Genomic DNA, 19585 nt, shown 5'->3' with positions numbered 1-19585 from the left:
AGAGCTCTCCCGCCTCTCTCCCCGCCCCCCGTGCTGCCTACAGGGAGCCAGGCTCCACCCGCGGTGCAACAGAGTAGCGATTTGTAACAATCGCAAAATGCCGACTTTGCAGCTGCTCGGCTCAGCACTCTGGCAGGCACTTCTGAGGTTGTATTAGCCGCTCCTGATTATTAGCCGCATTTCCGGTTTAGGAGCAAAATCTTAGTCAAATTGGTGCGGCTTGTATTCGTGAAATTACTGTACTGTAACTCAACACTGAATGCTTGTAATTCTGAACAACATCACACATTTCATTTAATTCAACATTGAATTCATGTTATTCTGAGCAACATCCATTTCATTTAATTTCATTTAATTCAACATTGAATTCATGTTATTCTGAACAACATCACACATTTAATTCAACACTTGAGTTCATGTTATTCTGAACATCATCCATTTCATTTAATTTAATTCAACACTGAATTCATGTTATTCTGAACGTCATCCATTTAATTTAATTTAATTTAGTTCAACATTGAATTCATGTTATTCTGAACAACATCACACATTTAATTTCATTTCATTTAATTCAGCATTGAATTAATGTTATTCTGAACATCATCCATTTAATTTCATTTAATTCAACACTGAATTCATGTTATTCTGAACAACATCCGTTTCATTTAATTCAATATGGAATCCATGTTATTCTGATCCACATCCATTTAATTTCATTTAATTCAACATTGAATTCATGTTATTCTGAACAACATCCATTTCATTTAATTTAATTCAGCACTGAATTCATGTTATTCTGAACAACATCACACATTTAATTTAATTTCATTTAATTCAACATCGAATTCATGTTAATTCCATGACTGGGTGTAAAGTTTAACCAAAGAATAGAGGAATAAGAGGTAGAATGGCTTAGTTCTTTAAAATAAAATAAAATAAAATGGAATAGAATAGGAATAACATAGTATAAAATAAAATAGTATAAAATAGAATAGAATAAAATTAGAATAGAATAAAATAGAATAAAAAAAATTATAGAATAGAATTAAAATAAAATAAAATAAAATTAGAATAAAAAATCAAATCCCCAGATGCTAGGGCTGATAACCTCTGTCCCCCTTGTTTTTCCAGAGCACAACCAACTGCACTTTTGTCCCTGGGATTATTGGGATGTTTCCAGAAATTAGATCAGTGCAGGCCCTCAGGATAGGAAGTCTCAGGTCAGCCAATAACTAAAAATATCTCATGGGCATTAAATACAAAAAAAATAAAAAGTGTTCAGAGCAAGCAGCTCCAGATAATAAATAAAGGATTGGATGTTTTCAGAGAGAATTTTGAAATTTTTCTGCTCTGAAAAATCTCCTTGGGGATGATTGTCCTGAGGACTACAAGTAAAGGATTCAAAGTAAATAATTCACAGTAAATTATTAAAAGTAAATAATTAAAAGTAAATTATAAAAGAATTAATAAAGGAATTAATAATTCAAAGTAAATAATTCCAAGTAAATTATAAAGGAATTAATAAGGGAATTAATAATTCAAAGTAAATAATTCCAAGTAAATTATAAAGGAGTTAATTCGCAGAGCCAGCAATTTTTATTAATAGTATTTATTGATAAAATCTTATTTTAAATAGTTATTAATAGTATTTATTAATATTTTTATTAATAAATGTTTGGGAGCCTTTATTAAGAAAACTAAGTAAATTTATTCATAAAATTGAATAATAAAATAATTTTAAAATTAAATAATTTGAGAGCTGACAGTATGAATTGAAATGTCACCAGAGTGAACCAGATTTTTAATTTGGAAATTAGAAACTTCCAGTTTTGGCCAGTCCATCCCTTTGGGAATGACCCTGATCCCTGGTGGAGGAATTCCTGTAGAATTATCCCTGATAATTCCCAATTTTTGGTTGGATTTGACCCAGGACAGTGACAAATCCACCCAGGAGATCCTGTTGGGATTTAAGTAAATCAAGGATTGGGAAGGAAATTGTCCAGCAGGAAAAAAAACCCACACATTTTTCTGAGGAAATTTTGAAAATGAAAATTTGGAATTGGAAAATCCCAATTTTGGCCAATCCATCCCTTTGGGAATGACCCTGATCCCTGGTGGAGGAATTCCTGTAGAATTATCCCTGATAATTCCCAGGTTTTTTTTGGATTTGACCCAGGACAGTGACAAACCCACCCAGGAGATCCTGTTGGGATGGGAGATCTGCTGTGAATAAATCAGGATTTGGAAATAAATTATCCTGCACAAAAAAACAACTCATTTTTCTGGGGAAATTCCAATTTTGAAAATTAAAATTTGGAATTGGAAACTCCCAATTTGGCCAGTCCATCCCTTTAGGAATGACCATTCTTGGTGGAGGTGTCCCTGATCCCTGGTGGAGGAATAAATTCCTGTGGGATATCCCTGATAATTCCCAGTTTTTGGTTGGTTGATGCCCCTGATCTCTGTTTGTGGATGAATTCCTGTTGCTATCCCAGCTCTGGCTGGATTTACCCTGATCTGTGTTTGTGGATGAATTCCTGGGGATGTCCCAGCTCTGGCTGGATTTACCCTGATCCCTGTTTGCGCATGAATTCCTGTTGCTATCCCAGCTCATTCCCAGTTTTACCTGGATTTACCCTGATCCCTGTTTGTGGATGAATTCCTGGGGCTATCCCAGTTTTAGCTGCATTTACCCTGATCCCTGTTTGTGGATGAATTCCTGGGGATATCCCAGCTCTGGCTGCATTTACCCTGATCCCTGTTTGTGGATGAATTCCTGGGGCTATCCCAGCTCTGGCTGGATTTTCCCTGATCCCTGTTTGTGGATGAATTCCTGCTGCTATCCCAGCTCATTCCCATATCCCAGTTTTAGCTGGATTTACCCTGATCCCTGTTTGTGGATGAATTCCTGGGGCTATCCCAGTTTTAGCTGCATTTACCCTGATCCCTGTTTGTGGATGAATTCCTGGGGCTATCCCAGCTCTGACTGGATTTACCCTGATCCCTGTTTGTGGATAAATTCCATTCCCCAGGAGAGTGCCATGCCCATCCAGGAGCTGCTGAGCCGCTATGGCTACGATGGCACCGTGCCCCTGCAGGAGGAGGAGGAGGAGGAGGAGGAAGAGGAGGAGGAGGAGGAGGGAGAGGATGATGATGATGTGGATAACGATGACAACAGTGGCTGCAGTGGGGAGAACAAGGTGAGTGGGAGCTCATTTCCATATGCAAATTAGTGATTGGCATTCCTGCCCTGCTCAGGGTCCCATTTGTGATGGAGCTGCTTTTATAAACCTGGCTGTGCTAATGAGGTTTGTTCTTAATTACCCATCTGGATTTGGATTTCTCTTAATTCCATCTCATCCCAAACAGGTGGGGATTGAAATTTTTTAAAATTTTAATTTTTAAATTAAATTCTGTTTAAAATTCATGGATGCAGCACGATGGAAAGGATGGGAATTGTCCTTTAGAATTTCAGCACTGACATTTTAAATGCCTTTTTTTAATTTTAATTTTTAAATTAAATTCAGTTTAAAATCCATGGATGCAGCATCATGCAAGGGATGGGAATTGATTTCACTGATTCCCTGCCCCAATCATTGATTCCCTGCCCCAATCATTGAACTTTCCTTGTTCCAATCATTGATTCCCTGCTCCAGTCAATCATTGATTCCCTGCCCCAGTCATTGATTCCCTGCCCCAGTCATTGATTCCCTGCTCAAATCAATCATTGATTCCCTGCAGCAATCATTGATTCCCTGCCCCAATCATTGATTCCCTGCTCAAATCAATCATTGATTCCCTGCAGCAATCATTGATTCCCTGCCCCAATCATTGATTCCCTGCTCAAATCAATCATTGATTCCCTGCTCCAATCATTGATTTCCTGCCCCAATCATTGATTCCCTGCTCCAATCATTGATTCCCTGCTCCAATCAATCATTGATTCCCTGCTCCAATCATTGATTCCCTACTGCAATCAATCATTGATTCCCTGCTCCAATCATTGATTCCCTGCTCCAGTCAATCATTGATTCCCTGCCCCAATCATTGATTCCCTGCTGATTTTTTTCCATCACTGATTTTTTTTTTTTTAATATTTTCTGGCAGGAGGAGACCATCAAGGATTCCTCAGGGCAGGAAGATGAGACCCAATCCTCCAATGATGAGCCAGCCCCAGCTGGGGCAGCTCAAGACCCCCAGGAGTTGATTCGCCCTCGGCGCTGCAAATATTTCGATACCAGTGAGTCCAGTTTAGTCCCAGCCCAAAAATCCCAGTGCTCTGGGCCAGGAATTCACTGTGATCCCCAAAACCAGGCAGCTCTCCTCTTCATGGCACTGCTGTGCTGAGGATTGTGCTCAAAACAAAAAAGAAAAGTCCTGGTTTTAGCTGATTTTACAGGAAAGGATTGAAATCCAAGGGGGAAATTGAAATAATTGAGATTTTACAGGTTACAGTTAATTGGGATGCTCTGGTTGTTTGCCAGAGTTTGGGCTCTGTCCTCATCCAAAGGAGCTCAGGGCTCACCTGAAAGGAAAAATCAACTGAAATTTCAAATTTATTGCAAATAAAACCCAGATTTCCATAGAAACACAAAAGCAATAAAATCTGGGAAAGGCCAAAATTGTTAACCCTGAAATAATGGAGGAGGGGTCACAGAAAAGAGAATTTGCTTCAAGAATTCCACTTTTGATTCTATTGCCAGCATTGAGCTGATAATTTCCATTTTTATTTTATTTACAAATTGATTTCCCACCCACCTGAGCTCTGATTTCCCTGGTGGGATCTGATCCCTGCTTGGGACAGCAGATTTTTCATCTCTCTTCAGTGAAATTGGATTTGCTGTTTGAATTCCTTCTGTTCTGGGTTGGAACAAATAAAAAATTCCTCACCTTGATAATTATCAGTTACAACTTCATAGAAATGCAATTTTTAATTTGTAGTTTGTTTAAATCCCAATTGCCAAGGAACCTTTAAATTTAAATGAACCAAGTCCAAATTTGCCAAGGCACCTTTAAATTGAAATTTAAATTGCTGTGCAGAGGATTTCAAATATCTTCAATGAATTCCTATTTTTAAGCACAAAATTAATTCAAGTGTCTTGCATTAGGCTTGGGGCTTTTTCCAGCTTTCAGCTGTGTATAAAATGTCATTTAATGTATAAATAATTTCAGTGCTGCTGCACAGAAAGCTGCACCTTGTGCAAGGCAGCTGGCCTGGGTCATGCAGAGCTTAATTCCTGCCAATCCTTATCCCAAATAATCTCCTGCAAGTGCTGCTGTGCATCCTAAATCCCAGGACACACTCCCACATTTCTGTCACCTTCTGCTGAGACCTACCTGAAACTCCTTGGAAATAAAAACCAGCAGCAGCCAAGCCAGGAGCTGATGGAAAAGGAGTTGAAAAAAATAAAAATACCCTCACAAATTATGAATAAATTAGATTTGGATCATTCAAAGCTGAGGGAAAAGAAGTTGGAATTTTGTAACAAAATGTAGGGATGTGTTTATTTATGTTTTGATTTCACAGAGCCTGTATGTCCATGCAAATGTGGGTGGGGCCTTTTTTAATCTTGTCACTGCTGTGAATGTCCCCAAAAGTGTCCCTGGCCCTGCAGGGCTGAGATAAGGAGGGAGGGGAGGCTGTGCCAGCCCTGCTCTTCTGGCCCTCAGTGGCTGCACAATTCCTTGCAGATAGTGAAATAGAGGAGGAATCTGAAGAAGATGAAGATTATATTCCCTCAGAAGACTGGAAAAAGGTAAATATTCAAACATTCATCCCACATTTCCTGGTGAATTAATTCAACTGTTACTGGCTAACCCAGAGCTCTGCAGGTTTTCCCCATAAATGGGAGAGTTTTGGTCATGGGAAGTTTTTAAATCCTCCCCAAACAGTCAAAAATCCATTTCCTTACAGTTGGTTCAGATTTTGAACCTGTCCATTGCATTTTTAGATTTTAAACAACAAAAGTTTGAAGAGGGGAGGGGAAAAACAGATGTGGTCATGTTCCTGTTTGCTGAGAAAAAAATCTCAGGGTTGCTTCACTTCTTCTTTTCCTCCCCACTCAGGAAATCATGGTGGGCTCTATGTTTCAAGCTGAAATTCCAGCTGGCACCTGCAAATACAAAGAGAATGAAAAAGGTGAGGTTGGATCATTTCTTGCTGTTTGGGATTGGTGTCTAATCAGGAGAAAGAAAAGCTTTGATTGATGTCATGTGTTTTAATAAAGGGGTGACAATTAAAGGCACCATCACCAAATTACAGCTCCCCCTGTGCTGCAGCAGGAAAAGAAGGATTTTATTTTTTATTCCTGGAGCCTTGGGTTGTGATTTAGGGACCCACACAAGCTGCACCCTCTGCACTTGGAGATTTCTTTTGTGGCTCATGGAGAAATTGGATTGCTGGAACAATTAAAAGGAGCAAAATGGAACCAGCAGGTTTGGTTTTCACCTTTTGTACCTCTTCAGGAAGAAAAAGTTCTGCTTTTGTGGATTATTTTTTTTTTCTCCTCCCCCAGAAATTAGAAATTTTTCCCTTCCTCCCAAGCAGAGGCTTTATCATGAAAGGCAGATCCAGTTTAAACCCAGCTGGGAGCAAAAATAAAGAAAATTTTCCTGCATTCAGCCCATTCCTAAGAATTTGCTCACACTGCAGGTCAATGAGAATGGATTTTTTTTGTGGTTTTGTGTAATTTAGTTTTGAAATAAGCACCACAAAACCTGGAGCCTTCCTAGAATCCAAGTTTGTGCTCAGTTCTCTCCTTGCCCAGAGAAGTTGTGGATTCCCCTGCATCCCTGGGATTGCCAGGGATTGGAAGCAGGGCTGGGAGCCCTTCCAGGGATCCAGGGAGGAATTTCTACAAATATTTACAAATTGATTTCTCAAAACCCAGAATTCCTAACTGGAAATGCAGAAATCCTGGAGCTTCCCTGGAGCCTGACTCTGGAATTTTCCTCCTGGAGCTGTTCCTTCCAGAAGATCTCCAGATTTTTACAAAACGCCTTTCACTTCCAAACCCTTCAACTTTCAAAATCTCAATTCGAAAATTTGAAGCCAAGAATTTCATCTCAACTCTAAAATTTTAAACCAAGAATTTCATCTCAATTCTAAAATTTGAAGCCAGGAATTTGTAACTGCAAATGCAGAAATCCTGGAGCTTCCCTGGAGCCTGACTCTGGAATTTTGCTCCTGGAGCTCCCTCCTCCCCCTGGAATCCATGGAGCTGGATGATTTTTAATGTCCCTTCCACCCAAACCATTCAGGATTCTCTGAGGCTTCCTAGAAATCTTTTTGTTTTTCTTGAATGAACAGCCAAACTTCAGCTGAGTTGGAACCTCTGGAACAAAACCCCCCCAAAAAAACTCCTGGGAGCTGTTCCCAAAGTGTGTCCTGGGTGAAACAAAGCTTTGCAAGACATTTTCCATCATTTTCTTTGCCACTTTGAGGGTTTTATTTGTATTTATTTCCATGAGAAAATCCTTTTTCCAATAAAATCCTTTTTCTCTCAGCCCCCTGGGCTCCCATCCCTTGCTGACTGTGCTTTCCTCTTGGAATTCCTTTCCTACTGCTTTTTCTCAAACAAAGTCTGGATATTTTCCTGCTTTAAGAGCCAGAATTTCACTTTTATTTTGCTGCAATTCAAAGCTTGACTCTTCCAAAATCAGGAGGGTATCTCACTTGGCCCAACATTGATTTCACTTTACTGTGGCTCCCCTGCTTTCAAACTGCTGTGATAGCTCTGGAAAAGGAGGAGATTCAAATTCTGGAGCTGCAGGATGAGTTGTGGAATCCAGAACCCAAACCATGCCTGGGATTTGAAGGCAAAATCCCAAATCCAAATCATTTTGTGTCTCTGCATCCCTGAGCTTTTACCTGCTTGTTCCAAGCCTGATCACAGACAATAAATCCCTTTAGAATTGTTTTATTTTATTGTAATTCTTTTCTTTCCTTGTGCTGCCTGTGCAGTGTATGAAAATGATGACCAGCTGCTCTGGAACCCGGATTTTTTACCTGAGGACAAAGTGATTGAGTTCCTGAGCGAGGCCTCGCGGCGCACGGGGGAGGAGAAGGGGCTGGAGGCAATTCCTGAGGGCTCCCACATCAAGGACAATGAGCAGGTACAGAAAACCAAACAAATAAAAACAAAACAAATTCAGTTAATTCCTAGGATTACAGTAATTTCACGATTATAAGACGCAGATTACAATCCAGAGTGTGATCAAAGGTTTCTATTCCATCACCATCTGTTGAGGGTGGGGCAGTGATCCTGATCTCTGTGGGAGATATTCTGCTAATGGGCATCCATTGAAACCAGGCAGGGCAGTGTTCTTTATCTCATGGGATATCTCCTGTTCATGGTCATGTTTATAAACCAGCTGGGGCAGTGTTCTTTATCTCATGGGATATCTCCTGTTCATGGCCATGGTTTATAAACCAGGCAGGGCATTGTTCTTTATCTTTTCACAACCCATCCTTCCTCCAGCCAGTCATTTTCTGCTCATGGCCATTGAGTCCCACTGTGGCACTGATAAAATTACTGCATCCCATTGGGAGTTGCTCCAGCCAGGGGGAAGAGCCCAACATTTCTTACCAAGATAAAAACAGAGGTTTTGGGACACTAAGGGAGCCCCTTTCTCCACTGGACTCCAGAGGAAAACCGGATTTCTCCACATCCCCACTGGAGCTCCGGAGGGAAACTGCACCTTGTACAGGAGCACTGCTCCAGCTGAGCCACATCTGTCACTGCAGGAGGATGCAGCCACCATGGGATGGGACTGCTGCCAACACCCTGCCTGACGGGTGTCAGGCTGTACTCTGACTGTGTCAGGGTTTGGGGTTTGTTCTTTGTAGTGCTGTATTTCTATTTTAATTTCCCTAGTAAAGAACTGTTATTCCTAATTCCCATATCTTTGCCTGAGAGCTCCTTGATTTCAAAATGATAATAATTTGGAGGGAGGGGGTTTACATTCTCCATTTCAAAGAGAAGCTCCTGCCTTTCTCAGCAGACACCTGTCCTCCAAACTAAAACAGCAGCTTTTCATTCTCTGTCCATATATCAGCCACACCTGATTTTAAGCCGCACTTTGCGTTCAGACCAAAATTTTAGTGAAAATGGTGCAGCTTATAATCATGAAGTTACTGTAATCATCTTCTTATTTCCTTTGACTTCCCCAAAATAAAATGGGGTTTAAACACTTTTGTTGTTCCATGTGGAAGTAAAAACTTGATGTGGTTTTTACTTCTCAGTGAATATCAAACTCTTAAATTAGGTTTCATGTTGCTTTATATAACATAAATGTCCAATAGAAAAGAAATAAAATCAGTTTTTATTTTAGACATAAATCTGTATGAATTCATCTTGCTTTGATCTGGAGAGGGAGCAGTGATTTCCTGGGAGTGAATTGGGATGGTGAATGTGGATTTAAATTGGATTTTGCTCTCTGCAGGCTCTCTATGAACTGGTGAAGTGCAATTTTGACCCTGAGGAATCCTTACGGAGGCTGAGGTTCAATGTCAAAGCAGCCCGAGGTGAGCAAATCCCAAATTCCAAATCTCAAATCCCAAATCTCAAATCCCAAATCCCGGATCCCAAATCTCAAATCCCAAATCCCAAATCCCAAATAAATATTTATTTTACAAAAATTATATTAAAACCTCTGCTACATGAAATGAAATAATCCTAAATAAAGGAGCAAATTCACCTTTTATTTTACAAATATTACATTAAAAACCCTGCTCCATAAAATGAAATCATTCTAAATAAAAGAGCAAATAAACCTTTTCTTTACCAAAATGTAACATTAAAACCCCTGCTATACACAATGAAATAATCCTAAATAAAGGAGCAAATTAACCTTTTATTTTCCAAAATATGACATTAAAAAAGAATTAATTCTCAATAAAGGAGCAAATAAATCTTTTCTTTATAGAGTATAGCAGTAAAACCTCTGCTATATAAAATGAATATTTTTTTAATCTTTATTGCATTTTTTTTATTTTCCTATAGAAGAATTATCAGTGTGGACAGAAGAGGAATGCAGGAACTTTGAACAAGGGCTGAAAGTTTATGGCAAAGATTTCCATGTGATTCAGGCAAATAAGGTAAATTTGAACTGAATTCTCACTTTTTACATCTCAAACCAAAGTTCTGCCTAAATGTTCTCCTTCATAAAGAAATGGAGAAAATAATTTTATTTTTTTCTGTAAAAATCACAGAATCCTGGAATGGTTTGGCTTGGAAGGGACCTAAAAAATGCCATGAAAAATCCCTTCCACCATCCCAGCCTGGCCTTGGGCATTCCAGGCAGGAATTTTTACAAACATTTCCAAATTAGTTTCTCAAATCCAGAATTTGTGACTGGAAATGCAGAAATCCTGGAGCCTGACTCTGGAATTTTCCTTCTGGAGCTGTTCCTTCCAGAAGATCCCCAACATTTTTACAAACAGCTTTAACTTTCAAACTCTAAAATTTGAAGCCAAGAATTTCATCTCAACTCTAAAATTTGAAACCAAGAATTTCATCTCAACTGTAAAATTTTAATCCAAAAATTTCATCTCAACTGTAAAATTTTAATCCAAGAATTTCATCTCAACTGTAAAATTTGAAGCCAAGAATTTCATCTCAATTCTAAAATTTGAAGCAAAAAAATTTCATCTTTCTAAAATTTGAAGCCAAAGATTTCATCTCAGTTCTAAAATTTGAAGCCAAGAATTTCATCTCAACTCTAAAATTTGAAACCAAAAATTTCATCTCAATTCTGAAATTTGAAGCCAAAAATTTCATCTCAACTCTAAGATTTTAAACCAATAATTTCATTTCAGTTCTAAAATTTGAAACCAAAAATTTCATCTCAAATCTAAAATTTGAACCCAGGAATTTCTACTTTTCCGAGCAGCTTTGACTTGCAATCTGACACTTTTTCCTGCAAATTCTGGAATTTTTTTGGCCCAGAAACGCTCTGAACTCACCCAGTTTTTGCCTTTTCGTGCTGCCAGGTGCGGACCCGCTCGGTGGGGGAGTGTGTGGCGTTTTATTACATGTGGAAGAAGTCGGAGCGTTACGATTTCTTCGCTCAGCAGACGCGATTCGGGAAGAAAAAATACAACCTGCACCCTGGGGTCACGTAAGCTGGGCCTCATTTCATCCTTCTTGCTTTCACCTGGAAATTCTGGGATTCAGAGTCTCCTTTAAACCAAGAATTTAATCTCAATTCTAAAATTTTAATCCAAGAATTTCATCTCAATTCTAAAATTTTAATCCAAGAATTTAATCTCAATTCTAAAATTTTAATCCAAGAATTTCATCTCAATTCTAAAATTTTAAACCCAGAATTTCATCTCAATTCTAAAATTTTAAACCCAGAATTTCATCTCAATTCTAAAATTTTAAGCCCAGAATTTCATCTCAATTCTAAAATTTTAAACTCAGAATTTAATCTCAATTCTAAAATTTTAATCCGAGAATTTCATCTCAATTCTAAAATTTTAATCCAAGAATTTAATCTCAATTCTAAAATTTTAAGCCCAGAATTTCATCTCAATTCTAAAATTTTTAGCCCGGAATTTCATCTCAATTCTAAAATTTTAAACCCAGAATTTCATCTCAATTCTAAAATTTTAATCCAGAATTTCATCTCAATTCTAAAATTTTAATCCAAGAATTTCATCTCAATTCTAAAATTTTAAACCAAGAATTTCATCTCAATTCTAAAATTTTAATCCCAGAATTTCATCTCAATTCTAAAATTTTAAGCCCAGAATTCCTAACTGGAAAACAGGGAAAACAGCCCAGGTGTAAAAAAAAATATCAGTAGTGTGTAGAAATAATCTGTAAAATAGATTTATTTTGGGGTAAGGCCAACACTTTGCAATTTTAGTTGGAGTTTTGTTGCAATTTTTTTTGAAATGTGGGTAGATTTTTCTTTTAGATGCTGTTGGAATTGAATTTATTTCCTAAACAAAAGCCTGAACCCCACGTTCCAGGTGGGATTTGGGGTGCATTGTTTATCTGGGCAGGATTTGGGGGTTCCAGGTTGGAATTTGAGATGCATTGTTTGTCTGCCCAGGAGATCCCAGGGGATTTGGGGGTTCCAGGTTGGAATTTGTGGTACACTGTGTGTCTGGCCAGGATTTGGGGTTCCAGGTTGGAATTTGGGGTGCATTTTTTGTCTTGCCCAGGATTTGGGGGTTCCAGGTGGAATTTGTGGTGGATTATTTGTCCATCATTCTGCCCAGGAGATCCCAGAGGATTTAGGGGTTCCGGGTTGGAATTTGGGGTGCATTGTTTGTCTGGTCAGCAAATCCCAGGGGATTTGGAGGTTCCAGGTGGGATTTGTGGTGCATTGTTTGTCTGATCAGGAGATCCCAGAGGATTTGGGGGTTCCAGGTGGAATTTGTGGTGCATTGTGTGTCTGGGATCCCAGGGGATTTGGGGGTTCCACATGGAATTTGTGGTGGATTATTTGTCCATCATTCTGTCCAGGAGATCCCAGAGGATTTAGGGGTTCCAGGTTGGAATTTGTGGTGCATTGTGTGTCTGGGCAGGGGATCCCAGGGGATTTGGGGGTTCCCAAACTCCTTTTTCCATCCCCACTGCTGAAAAAGAAGGGATGTGTGAGCAGAGCTTGTGCTGCCCTTCATTCCAGAGCTCTCCTTTCCCTGTCCCTTCATTCCAGATCTCTCCTTTCCCTGTCCCTTCATTCCAGAGCTCTCCTTTCCCTGTCCCTTCATTCCAGAGCTCTCCTTTCCCTGTCCCTTCATTCCAGAGCTCTCCTTTCCCTGTCCCCACTCTTTCCACTGCCTCCTGCCAAGCTCCTTCACTCTCATTTCCATTCCTCAGTTCTCCCTGGCCGATCTCTTGATCCTTCTTTGGAATATTATTGTTTCTCCAAACATTTCAGGCCTCTGGGACACCCAGAGTTCCATCAGGGACTTTGTGGGTGTTCCAGAATTTCTTACCTGGGACTGCCTGGCTGCCCCTCTCCTTCCATTTCAAGTTGGGGTTTTCCCCTGGTTTCCATTTTTTCCTCCTATTTTCCATTTTCCCCTATTTTCCCTTTTTCACTCTACTTTCCATTTCCTCCCCTATTTTCCATTTTTCACTCTGTTTTCCATCCCACCTATTTTCCATTTTCCCCCTATTTCCATTACCTTTATTTTCCATTTCCCCCTACTTTCCATTTCCCCCTACTTCCCATGTTCCCCCATTTTCCATTCCCCCCTATTTTCCATTCCCCCCTATTTTTCATTTTGCCTATTTCCATTTCCCCCCTATTTCCATTTCCCCTATTTCCACTCCCCCCTATTTCCCATTTCCCCCATCTCCCATTTCCCCCCTATTTTCCATTTTTCCCTATTTTTCATTTTCCCTATTTACATTTTCCCCCTATTTACATTTTTCCCCTATTTCCATTTCCCCCTATTTTCACTCCCCCCTATTTTCCATTTTTCCCTATTTTCCATTCCCCCCTATTTTTCATTTTCCCTATTTAAATTTTCCCCCTATTTCCATTCTCCCCTATTTCCATTCCCCCGTTTCCCATTTCCCCCCTTTCCCATTTCCCCCATTTTCCATTTTCTCCTATTTTCCACTTTCCCCTATTTCCCATTTTTGCTGGTTGCTCACTCCAGACTCCTCCTGCTCTCCTTGGGGTGCAGCAGGGTCATTAAGGCTGGACCTGTCTGTTCTTGAACGATTTTGCAGATAAATCCAGGCTGTAATTCCAGCATCATGACGTGGCAGGAGAAGTTTCTGGAGTTATTCCAACCTTCCCCCACATCCAAGGCTTTGATCCTCCAGCTCCTTTTGTTTCCCTCTTCATTCCTGCCCTAAACTGGAGCCCTGGAATAAATGGCAGAGATGGGAATGTCCTGAGCTTTGAGTTTTTCACTTGGTTGTAACTTTACCTTTTTTTGGGTTTTTTGTGCACAAATGTGATTTTTATTTATTGCAATGGTTTGGTGTTGGTAGCTCAGCAAATTCCAAGGGTTTAGTGCCTGAAGGGATCACCTTGGAAGCACAGAAAGGATTGGGAATCATGGAATGGTTTGGGTTGGGAGGGAACTTCAAGCCCATCCATGGGCAGGAAATATTGTCCAATATTCCAGGGAAAAAGATGTCCAGCCTGGCCTTGGGCACTGCCAGGGACAGGAAAAATCCCTTCCCAATTTCCCATCCATCCCTGCCTTGTGTCAATGGAAAAATCCCTTCCCAATTTCCCATCCATCCCTGCCTTGTGTCAATGGAAAAATCCCTTCCCAATTTCCCATCCATCCCTGCCCTGTGTCAGTGGAAAAATCCCTTCTCAATTTCCCATGGCTTGTGTCAGTGGAAAACCACAATGGCCACACCTGCAGTGTGTGCAGGAAGATTTCCAGGAAATCCCCCAGGAATATTTCCAGGATATCCCCAGGAATATTTCCAGGGCATCCCCAGGAATATTTCCAGGGCATCCCCAGGAATATTTCCAGGATATCCCCAGGAATATTTCCAGGAAATCCCCAGGAATATTTCCAGGGCATCCCCAGCAATATTTCCAGGATATTCCCAGGAATATTTCCAAGATATCTCCAGGTTATCCCATTGATCCCTGTGTGTCCTGCAGGGATTCCATAGATTATTCCCAGGATATTCCCATGTTTCTCACCCCTCTCTATGTCCTGCAGGGATTCCATGGATTATTCCCATATTTCTGATCTCTGTATGTGTCCTGCAGGGATTCCATGGATTATTCCCAGGATATTCCCATATTTCTGACCCCTCTATGTGTCCTGCAGGGATTCCATGGATTATTCCCATATTTCTGACCCCTGTGTGTCTTGCAGGGATTCCATGGATTATTCCCAGGATAATCCCAGGATAATTTCTCACCCCTGTGTGTCCTGCAGGGATTCCATGGATTATTCCCAGGGTAATCCCAGGATATTCCCAGGTTTCTGATCTCTGTGTGTCCTGCAGGGATTCCATGGATTATTCCCAGGATATTCCCAGGATATTCCCAGGTTTCTGATCTCTGTGTGTCCTGCAGGGATTCCATGGATTATTCCCATATTTCTGACCCCTGTGTGTCCTGCAGGGATTACATGGATTATTCCCAGGATAATTTCTCACCCCTCTATGTGTCCTGCAGGGATTCCATGGATTATTCCCAGGATATTCCCATATTTCTGACCCCTGTATGTCCTGCAGGGATTACATGGATTATTCCCAGGATAATTTCTGATCTCTGTGTGTCCTGCAGGGATTCCATGGATTATTCCCAGGATAATTTCTCACCCCTCTATGTGTCCTGCAGGGATTCCATGGATTATTCCCAGGATATTCCCATATTTCTGACCCCTGTATGTCCTGCAGGGATTACATGGATTATTCCCAGGATAATTTCTCACCCCTCTATGTGTCCTGCAGGGATTCCATGGATTATTCCCAGAATATTCCCAGGTTTCTGATCTCTGTGTGTCCTGCAGGGATTCCATGGATTATTCCCATATTTCTGATCTCTGTGTGTCCTGCAGGGATTACATGGACCGGCTCCTGGACGAGAGCGAGAGCGCCGCTTCCAGCAGGGCCCCGTCCCCCCCTCCTGCAGCCTCCAACAGCAGCACCAGCCAGTCTGAGAGGGATGAGTGCACCTCCAGCAGCACCCAGAACGGTGAGAGGGGCCTGAACTGCCTCTGGCACACAATTCCAGCTGCTTTGGGTCAGGAGAGCCTGTCCTGCCATGGCAGGGACACAGCCAAGGATCAGAGACAGGAGCCTGTCCTGCCTCTGGCACACAATTCCAGCTGCTTTGGGTCAGGAGAGCCATCACTGCCAGGCAGGGACACTGCCAGGGGTCACTGAGAGGGGCTGTCCTGCCTCTGGCACACAATTCCAGCCTGTTTTGGGTCAGGAGAGCCTGTCCTACCATGGCAGGGACACTGCCAATCCTGCTTTCCTGAGCAGCCCAGGCTGTCCTGCTTCATTTGAAATGTTTGCATCAGTCACACAGTGAGGAGAATTAGAAAAACACTGGATTTCTAATTAATTTGGGTTTAAATTCTGCTTTCCTGAGCCAGCCCAGGTGAGGAGACCCTACCTGCAGTCCTGGATCCCAGGACATTTTTTGTTCCTCTTCAGGACTTCCATAAACTCCTGTGTCATTTGTCAGCACATCAATCACACAGGGAGGAGGAGGAGAAAAACACTGGGTTTCTAATTTATATGAGTTTTTTTATTTGAGCCAGCCCAAGTGAGGAGACCCTACCTGCAGTCCTGGATCCCAGGACATTTTCTGTTCCTGTTAAGGGTTTTCATAATCTCCCTTATTGCATCAATGACAGAGTGAGGAGAATTAGAACACTGGATTTCTAATTAATTTGGGTTTAAATTCTGCTTTCCTGAGCCAGCCCAGGTGAGGAGACCCTACCTGCAGTCCTGGATCCCAGGAAAATTTTCTGTTCCTGTTCAGGACTTCCATAAACTCCCTGTTTGCATCAATCACACAATGAGGACAAAACCACTGGGATTTTATAATTTGGGTTCCCATCCTGCTTTCCTGAGCAGCCCAGGTGAGGAGAGCTCACCTGCAGTCCTGGATCCCAGGGCATTTTCTGTTCCTGTTCAGAACTCCCTGTTTATCAATCACACAATGGGGATAAAACCACTGGGATTTTATAATTTGGGTTCCCATCCTGCTCTCCTGAGCAGCCCAGGCTGTCCTGCAGCTGCTGAGCTTTGCTGAAGGGCTTTCTCTCCCCCCAGGTGTCTCTGCCAACGGCCCAGGGGAGGTGCCAGGGAAGGAGGAGGCCAAGCTGGAGGGACTGCAGCTCAATGGGCCCAGCAGTGGCAGGAAAGCTCACCCAGAGCTGGACACCAACGGCTACGAGCCCCAAAACCTCCCCAGCGAGCCCAGGGCTGCTCAGGCACCTTCCAGGAACGAGCCTGAGCTGGAGGAGAAGGGTGAGAGACCCCTGAAGAGGAGGAGGATGAACAGCAGTGGCAAGGAGAGCCCAGGTGCTTCAGAGTTCTTCCAGGACACCAACTCCCACAAGCTGGAGGAGCTGGAAACTTTGGATGACTGAGTGCTGGGAGCTGATTTTATTCCTTGGAGTAAATTTTGGGTGTCTAAAATTTTCAGGGTTGATGGGTTGCCTTCCAAAATCCAGTTCCATTAACAAACTGAGATTTTTTATTTTTGTTGTTTCCTGAGACCTAGTTGGCTCGAAAGATCCAATGATTTGGGATTTTTTTCAGTGCTGAAAAGCAGCAGAATATTGAATTTCTCAGAGCTAGCAGCTGCAGTTCTGGGATAGAAGGCTCTTAAATATTTAAGGAACAAAGCAGTGGGATGCTGCAAAAATATTCCCAGCCTAACACATTAAAGAATGTGTTAATACAGCATTTAATGTATAAAACAGCATTTAATCAGTGTACAAGTGAACAAAGCATTTGGGGCTTTGCAGGAAGTTAAAATAAAACAGGAAAAGCCAAGAGAGAGCAGGCACAGAGACTTCCACTCCTGCTGGAGACAGGAAAATGTCATCCCATCACTAAGGAACCCTCATGAATCCTGAAAGTTATGAGCACAACTATTTTTATATATAGAAGTTTTAAGAGGTAAATAAATAAACCAGGTCAGGTTTGTCTATGTAAAATTGTTGACATCAATGATGTCTTTCCATATTCTTTATCTGGGCTAAAGAAATACATTCTGTATTTTTCCAGATTTCTTTGTAGCCTTTGAAAGATTTTTACAGTACTTATGTCTTGATTGAACTGTCCTTTCTTAAAACAAAAGCTTGTATAATTTTCTTACCTTGTACAGTTGGTAAACTTTTATGAGAGAGTTGATACCCTGAGTCTAATGTCAGCTTCCTTTTATTTTGCTGAAGTCTTTTCTAAAAAAAAACCCAACAAAAAAAAATCCCCCCTTAAACCAAACCAAACCAAACCAATGAAGTTAAAAATTAATCACCAACGTGTTAATTTCCTTCCTAGAAACTGGTAAATAATTAACATGAGAATGGTTAGGAGGCATTTGATTTTGGAAATGGTTTGTTTGGTTTTTTTTCTTGTTTTATGGCAAATAATGATGTTTCAATTTTTGTTAAGCATGCTGCTTGCACTGCACACATCTCCTTGCTTCCTCCCTCCCTTTCTTTGGAACTCAGAGCAATTTCCCAGCAGCCAAATTCTGGAGTTTCCTGAAGCTTCCTCGGGCTGAGCTGTTCCATCAGGCTCTGGTTGGAAATGCAGCTGGGACTGGAGCTGCACTGGGATTGCTGGGGAGCTCCAGAGGGAGCAGCACAGCCAGGGCAGAGCTTGGAGCTGATGGTCCCAGGGGTCTTCTCCAGCCTGGACAATCCTGGGTTCTGGATTGGAGCACAGGGAGAGGGGGCAGCAGGAATTTCACATTTCAGTGTGAAAACCAAAAATTCCTCATCAATAAATGGGAGTGGGTGATGCTCACCCTGCCAGCAGCACCACTGGAAAGTTCTGGATGTGGGATTTACATCCAGCAATCAGGAACTGGGGAAATCCAAATTCATTCTGCTTTGATTTGGTTGCTTTTTTCAGCCCAGCTGTTAAAATTCAGGATAATTGTTCATTTGTGTGCTTGGTGACCCTGTGTCCTCCTCCTCCCTCTGCCCACCCTGAACTGCTCCTTTCCCCTTCAGCTTTCTGCTCTTTGTGTTCCAGGTGAAATGAATGGTTTGAAATGGATGGAGCCCAAAGCTCTGAGGCCTTGGGGCTCCTTTGGTTTTTTCCTCCTTGGATTTGTGATCAGGAATGAAGCAGGAGGAGGTTGGGATGCAGAGCTGCAGCTCCCAGCTCCTCATTAAGGCTGAGGTAATTAAGGAGTGCAGTGATTAATGCCTGAGCTCCCCCTGGGTATGAGCAGAACCCCAAATTCCACACAGGCAGAATCCTGGTTTCCATTTTCTTGGTTTATTTTGCTCTTTGTTTGCGGTTGCAGGTTGGAAATGGTTCCCAAAAATCCATAGGAAAGTTCCCAGATTGTCTCAGGCTCCTGTGTGAAATCCAGCACTGTGTATATTTTCAGGAATGTTGCTTTGTTTTTTTATCTTTCCTTTTATTTTGTTTTTTTTTGGTGATACTTAGACCTGACATTCCATAATCCACTATGTAATGCTCAGCTAGACTTTAAGAATATTTAATTCTAATTTACCTTTTGTTTATGCTGGTGTTTTATACAATTCTTTGTTCATGTTTCAAACTGCAGCCACTAGAAGTGAGTAAGTCCTTGCACTACTAAAGCTGTTGAAAATCCTGGAACTCTGCTCACCTTGCTTTCATTTCCCAAGCCTTCAGTTGGGAATCCAGTCCAGCAGGAAATCCTGTTCAATGTGCTCTAAACCCCTCACACACAAACCCTACAGATGAGTTGGATCCATTTTTTCCACACAGTATTTTGCACTGTCAATAATTCCCTCCTCCTCCTCCCCTTCCCTGTCTGCAATTCTGGAAAAGCTTATTAAAATATTTTTAAACTTGCTGTGTGCATCCAAAATTCCTGACTCTTTTTGCTCCAGAGGGGTGGAATATTTCATCTCAGAGGATGGGAACAAAACTCATTTTTCTGCATC

General features: G+C 41.4%; 1 protein-coding gene across 4 annotated transcripts in view; it reads left to right on the top strand.

The window, feature by feature from the left end:
- Nucleotides 1-19494, top strand: part of MIER1 (MIER1 transcriptional regulator) — a 35874-nt gene extending 16380 nt beyond the window's left edge. For all 4 annotated transcript variants that reach the window (XM_033067422.1, XM_033067425.1, XM_033067424.2 and 1 more), the window contains 10 exons: nucleotides 3033-3200; nucleotides 4108-4240; nucleotides 5692-5756; nucleotides 6067-6139; nucleotides 7964-8115; nucleotides 9445-9526; nucleotides 10005-10099; nucleotides 10994-11121; nucleotides 15512-15648; nucleotides 16740-19494. In XM_033067422.1, coding sequence (XP_032923313.1) covers nucleotides 3033-3200; nucleotides 4108-4240; nucleotides 5692-5756; nucleotides 6067-6139; nucleotides 7964-8115; nucleotides 9445-9526; nucleotides 10005-10099; nucleotides 10994-11121; nucleotides 15512-15648; nucleotides 16740-17059 — 1353 coding nt within the window. In that variant the 3' untranslated portion in view covers nucleotides 17060-19494. The remainder of the gene's footprint in view (nucleotides 1-3032; nucleotides 3201-4107; nucleotides 4241-5691; nucleotides 5757-6066; nucleotides 6140-7963; nucleotides 8116-9444; nucleotides 9527-10004; nucleotides 10100-10993; nucleotides 11122-15511; nucleotides 15649-16739) is intronic.
- The last annotated feature ends 91 nt before the right edge of the window (nucleotides 19495-19585 follow it).

The sequence above is a fragment of the Catharus ustulatus genome, chromosome 9, assembly GCF_009819885.2.
Source record: "Catharus ustulatus isolate bCatUst1 chromosome 9, bCatUst1.pri.v2, whole genome shotgun sequence".
Taxonomy (NCBI): domain Eukaryota; kingdom Metazoa; phylum Chordata; class Aves; order Passeriformes; family Turdidae; genus Catharus; species Catharus ustulatus.
The sequence above is the reverse complement of the archived record's forward strand: the minus strand, read 5'-3'. Positions and strand labels throughout refer to the sequence as shown.